The 18,340-nt window shown below is 43.0% G+C and overlaps 6 protein-coding genes across 6 annotated transcripts; 4 read left to right on the top strand and 2 right to left on the bottom strand.

Moving 5' to 3' along the window:
• Positions 1-2,388: 2,388 nt before the first annotated feature.
• On the top strand, positions 2,389-2,535 carry SS1G_02772 (predicted protein; the record flags this gene model as incomplete). Its single annotated transcript, XM_001596502.1, has 1 exon — positions 2,389-2,535. The coding sequence occupies one exon, from the start codon at positions 2,389-2,391 to the stop codon at positions 2,533-2,535; it is 147 nt and encodes a 48-aa protein (XP_001596552.1).
• Positions 2,536-3,634: 1,099 nt separating this feature from the next.
• On the top strand, positions 3,635-3,880 carry SS1G_02771 (predicted protein; the record flags this gene model as incomplete). Its single annotated transcript, XM_001596501.1, has 1 exon — positions 3,635-3,880. The coding sequence occupies one exon, from the start codon at positions 3,635-3,637 to the stop codon at positions 3,878-3,880; it is 246 nt and encodes an 81-aa protein (XP_001596551.1).
• Positions 3,881-4,329: 449 nt separating this feature from the next.
• Positions 4,330-6,221, top strand: SS1G_02770 (hypothetical protein; the record flags this gene model as incomplete). The annotated part of the gene is made up of 2 exons (XM_001596500.1): positions 4,330-5,298; positions 5,346-6,221. The coding sequence occupies 2 exons, from the start codon at positions 4,330-4,332 to the stop codon at positions 6,219-6,221; spliced, it is 1,845 nt and encodes a 614-aa protein (XP_001596550.1).
• A 1,047-nt stretch (positions 6,222-7,268) lies between these two features.
• Positions 7,269-8,369, bottom strand: SS1G_02769 (hypothetical protein; the record flags this gene model as incomplete). The annotated part of the gene is made up of 3 exons (XM_001596499.1): positions 7,269-7,777; positions 7,834-7,883; positions 8,317-8,369. 3 exons carry the CDS (start codon positions 8,367-8,369, stop codon positions 7,269-7,271), a joined length of 612 nt encoding a protein of 203 aa, XP_001596549.1.
• A 1,543-nt stretch (positions 8,370-9,912) lies between these two features.
• Positions 9,913-11,325, bottom strand: SS1G_02768 (hypothetical protein; the record flags this gene model as incomplete). The annotated part of the gene is made up of 1 exon (XM_001596498.1): positions 9,913-11,325. The coding sequence occupies one exon, from the start codon at positions 11,323-11,325 to the stop codon at positions 9,913-9,915; it is 1,413 nt and encodes a 470-aa protein (XP_001596548.1).
• A 458-nt stretch (positions 11,326-11,783) lies between these two features.
• SS1G_02767 (hypothetical protein) lies at positions 11,784-13,382 on the top strand (the record flags this gene model as incomplete). Its single annotated transcript, XM_001596497.1, has 3 exons — positions 11,784-11,827; positions 11,875-12,094; positions 12,144-13,382. The coding sequence occupies 3 exons, from the start codon at positions 11,784-11,786 to the stop codon at positions 13,380-13,382; spliced, it is 1,503 nt and encodes a 500-aa protein (XP_001596547.1).
• Positions 13,383-18,340: the final 4,958 nt, after the last annotated feature.

Below are 18,340 nucleotides of genomic sequence, written 5' to 3'. Positions count from 1 at the left end.
CTTTCTGGCGTGGCTAGACAAGACTCTAAATACGCGAACATGAGGCTTTCTTTATAGTCTGTTATGATGGGAAAGAACAACTTTCAGACAATAACAACAAAGAATGTTGCAATCCGATCACACAACCGTAAACGACCTCGAAAACCACCAACAGTAATTTCTTTGTAAGAATCAATTAGAGCTACCAAGACCATAAATTCAAGATATCCAAAATTTCCGACCTAACAGAATGCCCATTGCTGCCAACAACTAACTATATTTATCACCATTGTGAACGCCAATGGCAAATTGAAAGAAAACCACACCACTTCTGGAACGAGACGGTAAACTGCTATTAATAGAATCCCTATTTTTTTTTTTTACAGCGGTTTGTAAGCACCAGTTTAGCACAAGAATATCATATAACCCTCTATTCAGCACCGCACCAGGCACGGCGCCTCCCGGACAACCATCTTCAGCAGATTGAGAACCTACAACCCTTCACAACGTGAACAAAGATACGCTGAAGCCTGGCTCGAACTATCTCAAACAGCGAATCAATAGCCAGATTTCTGCTCGGAAATATGTTGGAAGAACAAGCACATGAAAAAAGATAGCCAGCGACTACTCACTGACCAGAACGAACGGCAACACCGACAGGTATGCAAGGAAGTGAGCATCCCAAAGAACACTTGAAATATAACCAACACGTGAGTGAATTGATTGCAGGAGAAGGAGAGAGAAGAAAGATTTTTGGTATGTTTCTGGTAACACCAACCAGGCAAATAACACCACCAGCTTCACAGCCCTTGCAGATCCTTTTCGCTCCGCAGGATACAGCCTTCAAGTTCTCAGTTCAATAAATCAAACACTTTCCAGCCTGACAATAACGCAGCCGATAGCTCTACTAGCTTTATATTACATACGGACAACAGTCCTCGAGTTCTCACTTCAGCAGCAGCCTATATTTTTTTTATAGATCTGCTAATAACTCTAAAAATCTCTTTAATTTTGGAGGCGACGGCTTCGAGTCCGAGCAATGATCTCCCAGCAAGCCGTAAAGTCGCTTGGATAAAAGTCACTCAAATGTAGTTTACACCAATGAGCTCGCACTAAGGAGTTAGAATTATACGAAATAAGACATGGTGATTTCACCTGGAGCCTGGAAATTCCAGATTCTTATACAAAACCCTCTTCTGTACGATGCGAGATAGCTATTTTACCTACATAGAGATTCTGTAAAATTTTGCAGAGCATATTCCGTCTCAAAAACTGTACTTGCCAAACCTAGCAAAAATAATAATACCATCGAGCAGCAAGCAGCGCTTCTTATTGAACGAAGTTCCCCAAAGATTCACCTGCGACGCTCTAGGACATTATATCTTCTAGTTAGAGGCAAAGTATTTAAAGAGCATCTAGTAGTCGGATATGAGGGAAATATCACATTAGGAGCATGGACAAACTATTACCTAGTACCGCAATCGTATTTATCGTATCATGATAATAGCTCTCAAAGCCAAAGATCGCCACCCTAGCCAGCTTCTTGCGGTGTCGAAGAGGCTATTTTTGACTCGGCCCGTTTTGCACACGGCTTTTGGTCGGACTTCTAGGCGTGGTAGCGTAGCTGTTCATGTGCTTCGTTCATTTCAAGCTCACTAAAACCTTCCTATCATGCAAGAAAGTCTTTCTCACGAGTCAGAAGCGTAGGGATCTTTCGGTAACGAGTCGGAAACCAATATGATTGGATGTTCAGAACTGAAGTTGCAGATATTGGGGTAAATATATGGTATCAATTATAGCTTCGAACTACTGCGACTTTGATGCATTGTTCGCATATGCATGGTATGCAATCTTGTTATGTTTATTTAAAACCCGGAGGCGAAAACTAGCCACGGTACGTCATTCAAACTCTTCGCTAACATATATAGGCAATAACAAGATAATTTGCTCACACTTTCAGATATCAACTTTGACATCAAAAGGCTTCCAAGGTTTTATTAAAATTTACTGGGGCTATAGGTAACTGAGACAAGCTCCTGGTTGGATATTTGGTAATTTCCAAGAGTGGAAAAGCCTCATAGCCAGTATCTGCAAAAGGAGGAAGCTTAGCGACAATTCGAAACCGCAATTGCGGGAATACAAGATTCCCCTGGTATTGGGCACCTCCAGTCATAGCATCCAGCCTCAGCACCGATCGATCATCATTAAAACCTCAATTCTAGTTGTCACTATCATCTAAATAGAGCATCCATATGCAGTTTTCTAAAGCTCAGACAGATCGCAGATGGCCGTTCTTCCAGAGTATATTGCAGATCGATTGCCTCCTACCACGAGCATTAACTGGTCCACTTTGATTTCGGCTAGGGCACAGATAAAGCAAAAGAAACCTGTGTTGGGTTATTGACAAGAATGACCGCAGATGAGGAAGCCTTCAACTCCCACGCTTATGCATCATGGTACAATGTCCTGAGTGGGCTTGGTGAGGACGAGGGACGTACTGCGGAAGATGTTGCGTTGCGGCAAATATCTGTCCAGGATGTGAACTTGAAGTATTGACACCAGGATAAGCGATTACTCGAATCTGAAGCCTATGGAAAGAATGGACGGAACTGATATCGGTGAGGTTGAACGTTCAGCAGTTTTGAAAGGCTGAAGCACATAATCCATAGTAGCCCTTTTCGAATTGTGTTATGCCAAAAATGGGACGCTTGCTGTGTAGCCGTGTCCTTGGATGATACGGACTTAGATATCAAGGGGACCAACAGCTGCGTGAGCCAACTACTTGAGATTATAAAGTGGATCACGAGTTCTGAGAATTGGAACAATCCGGTATCAAGCTTCGGCATTTCCAAAAATGACGTAGACATGACAATTTTGGGGGAAGTAGGATTTATATAAAAAAGGAAGTGTGCGAATACTTGGGTATCTTGCTATCGTTGGCGTGGTAGGCTGTTCGGATCAATGTAATGAATCCTGGCCCCACGCACTTTAATAATAGTCGATCCTGCACAAAACGGGGAGAGTCTACCTATGACGGATTTCTTGGTTCGCCGTTCTAGAATTGCTGTACAAGGATTTTGGGAGTGAAAAATGTTACTGTGGTGTTGACTACTTATGCAGCTCTCCCGTTGTCGAGAATAGGTTGTGCATTTTTGACATCCAAACCTTCTATATCCTGATTGAAATGCTATTAAGACAGGGCACAAGTTATTTTCCACAGACTGAGAAATTCTTCCCCTTTCGGTAGGTGCATGAGTTTGCAATCCGGTGCCTTCCATTCCAAGCCCACTTTATCTGTCGTCAGGTTGTGGAGATTGTAACAAAACTGCTCGTCAATTGACCCGAGATCGGGAGTTCAAAGTTGTATGCACTAGAGTATGTCATCTGCAGCCTCGGAAACTCGCGATGTCAAAAGACCCAGAAGCTTCAAGTTCTGTGTGATGGAATATCAGACGAGGGAGTACGTCCTGACCCATGAAACTGAAGAGTTCGAAGCCCATGTACTTGAGAACTCGAATATGCAGTTCCCATGTATCCCACCTTGAGTTTGATGTGTGAAATTTGTGAAGATAGTATTTCCGAAGGTAAGAGATCCTTGAAAGAGATTGAGAAGAGCAGCAGGAACAGACGAAAGTGTTTTAGTTGAAGGTCGATCATGTCTAAAGAAGAAATAGGACATCTTTATTCACACTTGATGAGTAAGGGTTTCATTACAACATGGGACATATGGAGAATTCTACTTCTACCTTATGACCAAGGACCGAAGTGGACTCAAAAGAAGGAAAAGATCTTTGATGAAGTCGGTCCGAAATCACGTGCAATGGGACTCACCAAGGAATTCATTTGGTGGGGATCGAATTATATAGAAAACAAGCTTTCTGATGATTTTCCTCTTTCCTAAATAGATATTCTCTCCAACCTACCGATCTTGCTTTTGTTTGCATATTATGGAAGATTTACTCCTTCTGAAGTTTTGTATGAAATTACCAGGAACCACCAGAACCAATTAGGACCACTACTCCGTCGAATACATTCGCTAAGGACCAACAGCTCCGGATGATCCACAATAACCAAACATCAAAGCATTATTGTTGACACCGAACTTTTCTACTTTTGCATCGATACCTAGATATCGATCATACCCACAAAATTCCCCTCCATCGTTGCAATTATGACGACTTTTCAATCAAGAATTGCCTTCCATACAATGCTATATATGAATTGGCACAAGGTAAGTGAAAGATCCCTTGTAAGTGCATTTCGTTCTGTTGCAAAGAATTATTTCACCCCTCCATGCCCTTTGAAATCGTGAGTGAAGAAAGGCATCATAATATATAAACGGAAGCTCTCATGGCAGAACATCACGATAGAGAACAGGACGCCGGTCAAAGCACACCAGCACCTTCAGTCAGAACCGGCAGTGTTAATACACAGAAAACCGCGAAAACTACCAGGACGAATCGTCCAAACGCTCAAGCTCATACCTCTAAAAGATCACATCAACACAATGCACGACCGCATGGAGGACGACTGTATACAAATAACACACCACCCGAGGCTCGACCGCAACATTCCCTAGCTGGTAACGCTGGAGGACCCCAACACGAACCTCATTATGTCGATAGAGAATATTATGACTTTAATCCAAATTACCAAAAACCGAAGGACGAACCAGTATGGGGATTGGCGAAACCCCTTCCTCGAGTAGTCAGGCCGGGAATGAGAAGAGGGAGAAATACTGTGGTCGAGAACAAGCTTGCGGCAAATGAAGAGCCTGGGGATGCTGAGGCAATACCACAAGTTGGGATGATTGACGACCAGAGAAAAGGGGAAACAAAAAAGAAATCGAATCGCCTGGGCAGGAATGAAGAAGACCGAGGCTATGGACACCAACAACAAGACCGATGGAAGAGGAAAAGCTATAGATCTAATAGACAGGATTCGGAGAACATGATCTTGGATTATAATGGTACCCCGCTAGCCGAGAGAGATAATCCTATGGATGATTGGAGATCTCCTCATGATGATGGAGAGGCGGATTTAGGTCAGCAGAATACCAATCGACTTTCTGATGTTGTGGAACATCCCTCAGGCTCAGGATCAACTTTAGCTCAACATGCTACGACGCAAAGTGAAGACTTTGCAGGCGATGAGAATGACAAGGAGCTAGATTTGGAAAGGGGGGATAATTTAGAAGACGACGAATGGTCTTTAAGCAGTGAAGAAGCGATGCAATATATCCAGGAAGAAAAAGACAACTCCAACGCTTTAGCATCGATTCGAAACAAGTTTCGTGAACCGTTAGCTGAATGCTTAGCAGTAAGTTGATCATGCCACATGATACTACATATCTAACAATTACACAGACAATGATTGCAGTCCTTATTGGTTTGGCCACCAATCTTGCAGTTCAGACCTCGGAAGAAACTTCAGGTAATTATCAATCCACAAATTGGGCATGGGGCTTGGGAATCACAATAGGTATCTACATTGCAGGTGGAATATCTGGTGCTCATCTCAATCCTGCCATTTCCCTCATGCTTTGTATATACCGAGGCTTCCCCATAAGAAAAGCATTTATCTACGTCCTCGCGCAAATCCTCGGAGGTTTTCTCGCCGGACTAATTGCATACGGCATTTACAAAGACGCCATTGCCACGTACGATGCTAGCGGTGGTATACTCGACAATAATCAAGTAGTTAACCTACTATCCGGAGGCACCGGCTCCTCATTCTACACACAACCAAAAACCTTCGCAAGCCCATCCTCCAGTTTCTTCAACGAACTCGTCGCAACCGGCATCCTAGCCTGCACCATCCTCGCCCTAGGAGACGACTCCAACGCACCCCCCGGAGCAGGTATGCACGCCCTAATCGTCGGCCTCGTCGTCACAGTCCTAACCATGGCATTCGGCTACACAACAGGGGCATGTCTGAACCCTGCACGGGATTTCGGTCCGCGTCTCGCTACCGCCACAGTAGGCTACGGCAGCGATGTCTTCACCGTTTCGAATGCCTGGTGGGTGTATGGAGCATGGGGCGCTACGATTTCCGGCGCGTTAATAGGAGGATTGTTTTATGATGTGGCTATTTTTGTCGGAGGTGAGAGTCCGGTTAATTATCCGAGGAAGAAACGGAGACAGTTGGCGGAGAATGCAAAGGAGAAGGCGGGGAAGGGATGGTGGGTTTTTAAGAGGGATGTGGAGATGGGGTTTAAGGGGGATTCGACGAAGGAAGGTTGATTTTTTTTTTTTTTTTTAATTTGGGAGGGGTGATTGTTAGAACTTAAAAAGAATATCTTATGTTGATGTTGATGTGATGGAGGGTGATAGATAATAGATGAGATTGAAATCTTAGAAATCTTGTTAGAGTTAAGACTACAATTAGAAATAGAATTAAAGATTTATAATACCAAGAAAGTTTATGTCAAAATTTCAAATCTTACTTTATTTTATCCTTTTCCTTCCCGGTAAAAGAAGAAACACAAAAAAAGAGTTCGACATAGAATACAAAAAATACAAAAATTCCATCTCATTGTTTACTATTCGTAGTATACAAGTACATATTTTTATCCTACCCCATCCTATCCCATCGCAGTGATCACACCCACCCACCCATCATCCATCCACTTATATAGATCCATCGCTTCCCCCTCATTTCCCCTCACTTCCCCTCCTCTCACCGCCCCTTCGTTCAGGTCAACCACCGCACGCACCCACCCACCACAGGCAAACCCAATGCTCAACCCTCGAACTCATCCGGGAATCCCTACTTTCGGCTCTAGCATCATTTGACAATTGAATATCTGGCCATCCATCCACCCATCACGTCAATAGATTTCCCTAATCCGCCTCGTGGATGTCAGTTGGAAGAAAAAGAGAAAGAAGAGGAAGAAAGAAGAAGAAAAAAGAAAAAGAAAAGTAAGAAGATAAGTAGAATATCAGAATTGAAGTTATATGTTCATGAATCGAAATCGGAATAATCTCCTCTTCTCTCCTTTCCTCCAAGAAGCTGCTGTAGGAGGAAAGGAAAGTAAGGAGGGAAGAAAAGCGGGGTGTGCATTTCGCCGCTCCAACCTAAAATCCATCTGAATGTTGGATGTGAAAGAACCTCTCCGGAAAATAACTCGAGAGTCTCCCTCTACTCCCGGTAGAATTATATGTACCACCTGTGAGCAAATCACAACATATCTCACGCTCCAACCTCCAACGCCTTCCCAGAATCAAAAAAAGAACAGAAGCAGTCAAATCTCCTTCCATAATAAAGTTCCCACGCACTTTTTATACCCACTACATAACCTCACACTTCCCATTCCCATCACCCCCATTCGGATCAACACTTAACGCGACTCTAGCCGCTTCCGTAAAGGCCTCGTTAACTCCCCTATTCCTCATTGCCGAGCATTCCAAATATCTCAGGGCATTGATTCTTCTCGCGACTTCCAAGCCTTGATTATAATCAATCATTGGTTTCTTTTCCCTGGGCTCTGCACCATCTGTTCCCTCTGCCGCTTCATCATCCGCTCCTTGTTCTCTCAAGTCACACTTCAATGCGACTAGAACTAGTTTGACACCCTGACAATTCTCGGCAATTTCGCCCACCCATTTAGATTCGACGTTTTCCAGGGAATCTTTTGAGTCGACGGAGAAACAAAGCATTATTGCGTGTGTGTCATCGTAAGAAAGGGAGCGTAACCGGTCGAATTCTTCTTGACCGGCTGTATCCCATAGGGAAAGTTCGATATGTGTACCATCGACGAAGATATCTGAAATGGACGAAAATGTAAGTCGAAGTCCCGCTGAGATTATAAGGTAGATATGAAAGGGGCACGAAGGATAGAGATGAAAGACATACCATGAACGTAATTCTCAAAGACTGTAGGTTCATATACCGTTGGGAAGTATCTAGAGTTCCAACATCAGCCCTGCCCTAATTTCATCTCAATTATAATGACATAAAAGCCAAACCTACCCTCTCGTAAAGACATTAAGTAAGCTTGTTTTTCCACAAGCACCATCCCCTCTAACACACAAGAATCGTTAGCAATCTATTCATCCCAATAATCATATCTCCAGCAGAAATAACCTGCAACAGAACAATGGCTATGGCAATTGCAATCGTAATTGCAGTCAAATTGAATTGAATGTATCATTTTTACCACTGCACCTCTGATGCGACTTTACTCGACTACCATTTCATCGCATAATCTTATCCATATGATAAAATCGGTGTAATATGACGAGATCCTGTTCCCTGCCTCTCTCACATTCCGTCGAGAAAAAGAAAAGGCTGAAAAGACTCAATCCAAGTCAGCGTAAAAAACAAAATACAACATACAGTAAGACCAATTTCCTCTGGGTCGTTTTTGATCCTCCTAATCCGCAAGGCATATTGTATGTGATGCGATGATGTAATGTTAAGTGTTGTATGTATGTGTGTATGTGGGTTGTTCAGGAATATCGGTCGGTAGTAGGTAGGTATAGACTATTATCGTATCGTGATGTACACCGGTAGTAGGTATATTTCGTAGGTGAATGGTGAACGTCAGATAATAGAATGTGAGAATATCCGTAGGGACGGAATGATGGGATGGATGAAGGATGAGATGATTGATTCAAGGATTGAAAAGTACTGGTGAATAATGAATGGTGGATTGTGGATGGTGGATGTTGGATTGGACCGAGAATTGAGAAGGGGGCCAGGCCAGAGAGCGACTAGGGCATGGGTGTAAGTACCTAGGTAGCGTTATGGTATCGAGGGTCCGTCTGGATACTATTATTATTATCCTGGCAAATGCTGATGTGATGATTTATGATATGAATTTATATGGAAATCAATCAATGAAAGGAATTGTCGACTCAATTGAATAGATGAAAGAAAATGGTGAATTGGAATTGATGTTGTGAGAAGCAATAATAATATAAATTCTTAAAACATATATACTGGTATGTAGTTGCAATAAATTCAGGTACGTAAGGAATTCTCGTGCGAGTACAAATTCAAAAGATCAATGCTTTGTCATCATTTGATTATCCCTTATCGTTAATTCTAAATTACTGTGCAACATTGTGAGTACATCAGTATGAAATGAAGCATAAGCTTTTACTCCACATATGATGGTATAATAATAACAATAACAATAGAAATCAGCTAATAAGTAAACTCTTAACTTCAACAACTTTCTTCAAGCCCAGCTGGATGGATGGATGCTTTTCACACTGTGCATCCGCTGGGCCGTCTGAGATATGGATGCGTCGGTCAATTTCACTTACCCATCCGTACCTTATGCTTATGGCTTATCATTGACCATGTTCTGGATGCAATTTTGAAGAGGGGAAAAACTAATGCAGCTCCAAATATCATTTAGCCGTCTCCGACCTTGTAAATTCTCCTTAGTACATCGTGGGGAAGAGATGAAGGGGTTTTCGACTTCACAAAAGATTTGATTCGTTTAATCGTTATCAGGTCAGGTACATGAGACATCTAACTCTGGTTCAATTGCGATAATTTCTTCTAATGATGGTTTGTTCTTTTTTCGTCCATCTTCTAAACTTTTCTCTCAACATCATGGTGCAATTCCTCGCATTCCATTTGACATTTGGGTGGCTCAAGCGGATGATCGTCGCATGGGAGGCATATCCTTGAAAAGGAGGAAATTTGTGGTACTCAGAACTTGGAACCGTGAGCCGTAATTGACTTTGCGTTGTTCAGTGTGGAGCATCAACTTAGTCCAGAGTGGACTCGGTGGGGAGCATTCGAAATTTCAAATTTTGATGCTTATTGCTTTTCTAATTTGCAATTTTGCGCAATGAAAGGTAAAAACAGTCACCAAGATCCTACAACAAGAGAAACTACGCAATCTGATACACAGAGGGTACAAAGAAAGGGTATTGAGAGATAACACACCTCCATCATCCTAACCATTAAACATAATCACTCTTCCTCCTTGATGAAGCCTTGTCCTGCACGACGCCCAATCCGGTCAGCAAGGTTCATATTTCCTGCCGTGCGATTGAGGCCGTTGATAAAGTCGCCCTTATCCGAGTACTTGGATGACTTTGTTCGTGCTTTGTCCTCAGCTTCACGAGCTGCCTTCTCCTGTTCCTCTAATGCCTTGAGTCGTTTTTCACGATCAATGTCCAGACTAGATGCATCCTGTTGCATAGCAGCCAATTTCTTTTGTCGCTCTGCCTCCTTCTCTTCTTCGGAAGGACCGTTTTGCTGTTGATATCCACCCTGCGACCTCCTATCATCTCGTCTGCTATAGCCGTTCCCGTTGTGCTGATGATCGTATCTGTTCCTAGTATCCCTTCTGTTGTAATTGTCTCTTCTGTCCTCCCTGCCTGCTGGATAAGATTTCCTCCTATCCGGGGATCTTCGTCGTTCTGGAGTAGGGGATCGGGATTCCGAAGATGAACTATTCCTCCTTCTCTGCCTCCTACCATGATCACTATCCGATCTACCATTTTGTTGCCCATCTGGTGATACTGGCGTAGGTCGGTCGTAGTCCCTTTCTCTTCCTGGTCGTCCTCTTTCTCTATTATCTGGTGATAGTGATCTTGGTTTTCGTGATCTCCCAAAACTATCTCTTCTATCTATTGGAGAACGAGATCTTGAGTACGAATCCGAGCGTCGACGGTATTCAGATTTGCGACTTCTGCGATTCCTATCGTCATCGTAATCGTCACCACTTCTGCGACGCTTGTGACTTCGATCCCCCTCTCGGCCATCCGCATCTTCATCCCTCCTGCGCTTTCGTCTTCGTTCTTCATCGTCATCGTCGCGATGCCTGTGGTGATGTCGATGCTTTCTTTCCTTTTTTGGTTTGATCTCCTTGGTGTCTTGCCCAGCCAGTTCAAGTAACTTCCGTCGTTTTATTGGATCATTCATCATAGCCTCGTATGCGGCTTGCTCTTGTCTTTTGATAGCAAGCATAGGATCTTCACGGACCTTGGCTGCCGTATCTCGCAGGGTATTTGCGTTTTGTAAAGCCATGAAACTAGCTTCAGATGCTTGCTTCTCGAGATTTTTGTGCTCTGTACCTTTGATTAACCCATCGATGCGTCTCTTTCCAAGAAGATAACCTTCCATCTCCTCGGTGGTTCCGGCTTGACCACTCGATGGGCCTTGATACATCCAGTCAACACGATCAACCCGTTTCCTCGATCCGGCAGCTTCGAGTTTGTTTTGGATCTCTTCCTTCGCTCGTTCTTCTTTAAGTTCCTTGATCCTCTGTTCTGTACGACGTCTCTCCTCGAGTGCTTTCTTTTCTTCCTCCCACACCCGTGTCTGATTCTTCATCAAATGGGGATGCCATGATTTCTTTAAGTTGAGATCGCCACCCATGTTGAAGGTTGTTTGGCGTTATTGTACAACTGAGTTGAAGGGAAACACGCGGGCGCACACGGTAGAATTTTTCCACACGAGAAGTATGTGGAAATTTAATAGTGAACTAATAGATCTAGAGGAGAGAGAGTCTTTAGTCAAAAATTGCGGGTACTTTGACTTGTAAGTATTCGTTGTTGTTGTTGATTGAACAGAGAGAGGCATGAGATGGATGTCTGTCGCGAGGCGGAAGCTTTTCAGAATTAAGAAGCTAGGACACTAAGCGAGTGGCCAATCATACAAGACTACAAAGCTCCAGGCAAACGACATACATACAGCCTTACAGTCCCTCCTCTTACCTTTCACATTTAATTATATTTACAACTCATCACCACGAAACCTCAAAAAGCTTTTTGCCCGTATTTGGCTAAATCATATTCAACGGTGAATCTTATCCTTTAAAACAAAGGACAGCAAGTATGTCTGACGATGATGATTTCATGCAAGATTCCGACCAGGAGGAGTATGTGAAGCCTTACCAGACTTTCCAAATGTAGCTAACCATGATAGTTATGACTTCGAGTACGAAGAAAATGATGACGATGAGGATGAAGATGTCGACATCGAAAACAAATACTACAATGCCAAACAATTGAAATCTACCGATCCCGAGGCTGCTATTGAGGAGTTTCTAGGCATTCCAGCTCTCGAGCAAGAGAAAGGTGATTGGGGGTTTAAAGGCTTGAAACAAGCCATAAAGCTTGAGTTCAATCTTGCTTTATATGATAAGGTATCAATTTGTTTTGACTGATCATATGTTCATATCTAATGATTTCCAGGCTGTGGAGCATTATCGCGAACTTCTTACCTATGTCAAATCCGCGGTAACTCGAAACTACTCGGAGAAGTCCATTAACAACATCCTGGACTTTATTGAAAAAAAGACTGAAGACGATGCAGCCAGGAAATGCATGGAGGAGGTCTATTCAAACACTCTTGAATCCTTCCAGAGCACCAATAACGAAAGATTGTGGTTGAAGACCAATATCAAGCTGGCGAAACTCTTCCTCGACCGTAAGGATTACGCTGCGACAACGAAGAAGTTACGAGAGCTCCGCAAGGCATGTGAGTTAGAAGATGGTACAGATGACCCAAGTAAGGGTACTTACTCTTTGGAAATTTACGCTTGTGAAATTCAAATGCATTCTGAGACAAAGAACAACAAGCAATTGAAGCGGTTGTACGAACGCGCTTTGAAGGTCAAATCAGCAGTACCACATCCAAGAATCATGGGCATCATTCGAGAATGTGGTGGGAAGATGCATATGGCTGAGGAGAATTGGAAGGATGCGCAAAGCGATTTCTTCCAGTCGTTCAAAGATTACGACGAAGCTGGATCCCTACAGCGGATCCAAGTTCTTAAGTACCTTGTTTTGACAACCATGTTGATGAAATCCGATATCAATCCTTTCGAATCTCAGGAAACCAAACCATATAAGAATGATCCTCGTATCGCCGCAATGACCGATTTAGTCGATGCATACCAAAGAGATGACATTCACAGATACGAAGATGTTTTAAAGAATAACAAAGATCTGATGTCCGACTCCTTCATTCGCGAAAACATTGATGAAGTAACTCGCAATATGAGAACCAAAGCAGTAGTCAAATTAATCGCACCTTACACCCGCTTCAAGCTTGATTTCATCGGCAAAGCCCTCAAAATTCCAGTTTCGGAAGTTCAAGACATCTTAGGCTTCTTGATTGTTGACAAGAAAGTCAATGCGAAAATTAACCAACAAGAAGGAACAGTCGAAATCGAGGATAACAGTGATGTGGAACGTCTCAAGGCAATGCACGAATGGACTACGGCTGTAGGCTCGCTGTATGAGACTATTTTCAAGGAGTGCGAGGGCTTTAGGATGAATGATGTCAACCAGATTGGGGATATAGATAAGGATGCAAATTCTATGGGAGGATATGCCCGAGCTGGTGATGTGGGTTTAAAGTATGGTGGACAGAGAGGAGGGAAACCTCTTGGAAAGGTTAAGAAGGGGTTTTTTTCAGCGGGGTTGTGAGTATGGCAGTTAGGATTGACTGATTGTTTGGTCTCCGAGCAAACACGAGGTTCAGTATTGATATCATAAAAACACATGAGGGGATGAAAAGGGGTTGGGAATGGGAGGTAGGGTGTTCTGAAGCCAGATCACGGTAATGATAGATGAGTTATGACCAATTAATAGGTAAACTACCTACCATACAGATACAATAATGAACAAGAGATATACAATCTTCATCTCATTTGCTTATTCACACTCCTTTTCCCTACTTTACTTTCCTTCCCTTTCCCTTCCGTTCTCCGGAACCAAAATATCTATAATTAACCTTTCCCCCAGGGTCCATACATCTCAGGGCTTCCCCCCACCTAATCCCTTCTCCCCGAACCGCTCCTAGCACATCCCATGCATATTTCTATCACATCATCATCGTCATCATATCACATCACATCGTCTCGATCGATCGATCGACACAATCAAACGTGGCTGGCGGAGATTACATTACATACCGTACCCTAAATATAGATAGACGAGATGGCGGGAGCGAGGGAGGCATCGATGCCCTCGTGTGGAGGTCAATATTTCTATACGACGTATTGCGTTTTGAGGTGGCTGGGCGGCGGGCAAGCAGGTGGGCGGGAGTTGGCTGGTGCTTAGAGAGAGAGGCTTTTTTTAGATTCCTTGTTTGTTTGTTGGGGTCTTTGGGTTGGGTTGGGTTTTTTGGGTTGGGGTTGGGTTTGAGTTTTAAGCTTTGAGTTTTGAGTTTGGGAAGATGGGGTTCGGGTCCGGGTTTTGGTTTGCGTTTGGGAGATGGGAAGATGGGTTGGTAAAGGGTATGGGGGTGGGTGGGTTGATGGCTAGGGTTGGAAATGGGTGGGTTTGCGAAGATTGGGTTTTTGGGTGGGTGGGATGGGAGGGTTGAGAAGTCTTGTATGTATGTCTGTCTGTATGTATGTATGCGTATGTATGTATATGAAAATCAAAGAAATACCTAAACATCAAAAGGGGGAGAAAGTATCTTTACTCCCGGTACATCCAAGCAACCTTGTTCTATCACTTCCGCGCTGCAGGTCAAGAATTGTGGAACCTAGGATTTTGGGATTGATGTTCTCTGATACGTTGATATATGTATATCTGTACGCTGTATAGGGAGTCATGGTGTGATTGTGCACTTTAGCTTATGTAGGTACTATTTGTAAGTGCATAATATAACATAATATATTATAACATACATAGTGCAGAGTAGGAGAGTAGGAGAGCTGTACGATTAGGTTTGCCGGTTTCGCATAGAGGTGAAGATTTTTTTTTATTTGTACGAAGTATGCAGGGTGTTTGGGGGTACATTTGAGGCTGGCTGGGCAAGGGGAGGAATCGATGAGGAATCCTTGGGGTTATTTGACGAGGGTTTGAAACGTCTGCTGTAGTAGTGCTTGGGGTGGTTTGATTCGTGTGGTCGGTCTATCTATGATGTAAGTAGATTTTGGTACGTTTTCATGTGAATGGATATGTTCGTAACTTATATGCATGGATTTGATATTTCGTGTGTTGTGTTGATGTAGCCTTTCCGCTATCTTGTCGATCAGCTAGTAATGCTATTCGTGGTGGATGGGTATGGTGTGAACAAGTTTGGTTCGGTTAGAAAAGGATGTGTTTGTATGCCATGCGACGCGGGATGTTTGGGTCAGGGATGAGAGGATCAGGATCAGCAAATTTATGATGTGTGTGGTAGTTGGAGGTGGTATCTACGGTATTTGAAGAATTGAATCGAATAGGATGGATTCCTGCTAAGGAGATCGTGGGATTGAGATGGGAGTGTGTAATGGTGCGGCGAGGTGGGTGAGGGGAACCTGGGTGTGTTGGATTAAGGTTGGTGGTGTTAAGTGTTCTGCAGATACAGCACACAAGCACCGCCGCCTAGTAGTATGGGAAATAAAGGGATGAAAATCAAATATAAGAAATGTAGTGGAATTTAAGATCTGACTGCCTTACTCGAGAGATGTGTGTAAGAATGAGTATTCCTTCTATTGTCTCTTCCATTCAGATCATTCAGATCGTTTAGAATCTAGATATGGGGGTGTCAGGGACGAGGGGGTTGATGTCCAAGTTTGGGGGTAGATGATATTACAAAATTTATTTACCGATTCAGTTCACTCTTGTCATGATTCTTGCATATGGAATAATATACTTAAACTCATATTTGGTACGATATGCAGGAAAAGGTAATCAATCTAGTGCTCTACAATCTAATCTCAATCTTGATCAACCAGAAATGCGGGGGATTTCCACAGGGTAACATTTTATGCTTTACGATGACCTATGAGACGGAGCGGAGTATAGAGCGATGAAATAGACCAATAGTTTTCATGTTGGTGTATGAAGAATGAGGGTTTGCATGTAGCATCGGGTCAACTCGGTTCTCGCTGGAGTCAAATTTTGGCGGGGTAGTGCCGAGGTGTCTTTCCTTCCGTTCCTGTTTTTCTCGTGAAGATGGAGGGTTGTGAGATGTGATAGATATCATATGGGTGGCATGGAACTTGTGTTATGCATAATGATGATACTTGGGCTGTTGGTTAAGGTTGAGGATATCGATGCGGGTAGGTCTTATTTCCCCAGTGAATGAGATGTGATGTGAGATATGATGTGAGATGTGATAGATGTTCTCCGGAAGATCAATTGAGTATAGTGGGAGAAGTGGGCTACGATAAGGTATGTAGCATCATGGTATGGCTGCGTGGTTGTGATTGTTCAGTTCCGTGGTTGAGTCTGTCTTGCATATATCATGTATCGGTACTTTATGAAGAGAATTTGGGTAATTATCGGTACTTGAAACAGAGGTACCTTAATCAAATGATCCATCTAACTAGGTTCGTCATTCATGAATTGAATTCAACTGAATTGGCCCGATGAATGGGTACAGAGTACGGTGCATGTTGATCTTACCCTACTCGGTTCGTTGTTCATCAGCCGTAAAGTAAGATTCCTAATGGCCTCGAACATTCATTCATGCACTCACACTTCACGACCCATATCTAAGTAAAAGACTAATTGAGATGATTGAAGTTCACTGTGGTGGATCGTGAGCATAAACTCAAATTTCTCTATCTGCAGCAGAGAAAAAGGTCTAAAAAGTGCTAGGGGGACAATCTGTAGCTTCCCCGAACCCTTGAACCCAGCTTAACTTGTTGAATAGCCTCTCGTTTATTAAATGTCATTATAGTTTATTTATACTCTGCTTTCTATTTTAACCCTATTCTAACCCTACCATAACCCTACACTTGGCGGTCGCCTCGAATATCAAATAATATAATCAATTGTTCCTCATCCTTGAAGTATTGTGGCCACATCGTTCGCTCGTAGCCACGGAATGTAAATGTTGTAGATGTTCAGTACTTATGCATCGTAGAGTATTCATGCAAATAATTTATAACCTGGTCACGATACCAAACAAACAAACGGACGGGCGGAAAAGTGCGCGATATTTCAAGATCCGATCGAATTGGATAGAATACAATATAGTGATATGTAGGAGGCGGCCTGCATGATATAGGCATATATGCAAGCAAGCATGAGTTGCCGGTGGGATAAGGATTGTTTGATTGAGTGATGCCAAATGAGAAAACTTCCCTCGCGATAATCTGTAGCTATTATTCCGTACAGTACAGGTACAGCACAGTACAGTACAGTACAGTATAGGATGAAGCATGAAAGGTAGGATTGACAAAAGCCGAGGAGATGGCCACCTAATTGTAACATCAATATACCTTCGGTGCAATATCCGGAGGTATGTATATGTAGGTGTGGTATGTATGGTATGTATGTATAAACGGGCATTATTCTCACTGGTAAATAATGAATAGACGATGTCATTAATATGATTCCCCATGTCTCTCATGTACAATACATATACGTAAGAACGGCGATTCCCTTTCATACAAGGCGAATATAGTGGTCTGGAAACTATTGAGTGACTAGATGTGGACATGCACCCTACAAGGGCATGACAGTCTCAAGAAATGAAAGGGCGTTCCGCTTCCTCGGAAAAATAGAAAAAAAAAGAGAGGGAAAAAAAAAGATTTAGGGGACAAAACAAGAGAGACGAGTAGACGAATAATACATCGTTACATGTGAACGGCAGTACGGCCCGCATCGATGCAAACAATCAGAGCACTCTTTTTAACCAATCGCATTTTAGCATTTTTCGAATTTTCCAACCGATGTTCCATTGGGTTATTACTCAAATTTGAAACTCTGGAGCTGTTAATTAGGAATTTTAGTATCCCCATGTTGTTATTTTTTTTTAGCTATGTTTTTTTGCTTAACAATCTGTTGGTTGATGTTGATGTTCGTGTTGGATGTGTGTTGGTTTGAGTGGAGCTCCTGGTAGTGTGTTAGTTGTTTAGCTTGATTGCCACGCTTACTTACTTTAAACTACCCCCGATGGAGTACGGAGATTTCACCTGGCAAACTTCATTGGTGAATTTCCGGAATAGTAGTAACTCTCCAAGACTGTCATGTTAAACATCTATCTATCTTATTATAACCATACATAAGGTCTCGATCCGGACGACGAATGATCGAGAACTTTTCATCTATCTTCACACGGGTGTGATGTGGTACCAAAGCCATCACTACATTCCCGTGTGTGAAACCTAACCTTTCCCCTCACTGCGGAAATGTAACGCATCTACCCGTGTTTTCCTCCTTTTCGGCTTTCACAAGGAACTCCTTTTCTTGATTTTTCCCTCGCCCTTTTACCTTCTCCACATTTTGCTCTCACGGAATCCTTTCATTCTCTAAATCCTCTTCCCTCTCCGTCTCCTTTCCTTCCGTGAAGGTAGGTGAGATGCGGTGGGTGGTTTTCGTAAGTTACCAACAAACACTTCCGATATCGAGATGCCAAGGCGGGGAATAGCCAATGAAATAGCCAACGATGGAAGAGAAGGAACTTTCGTGACGTCGTATCGAGTGTCAGCAGGCAA

This window comes from Sclerotinia sclerotiorum, genomic scaffold (assembly GCF_000146945.2).
Source record: "Sclerotinia sclerotiorum 1980 UF-70 scaffold_3 genomic scaffold, whole genome shotgun sequence".
NCBI lineage: Eukaryota > Fungi > Ascomycota > Leotiomycetes > Helotiales > Sclerotiniaceae > Sclerotinia > Sclerotinia sclerotiorum.
Note: the sequence above shows the minus strand (reverse complement) of the source record. Positions and strands in the feature narration are given on the sequence as shown.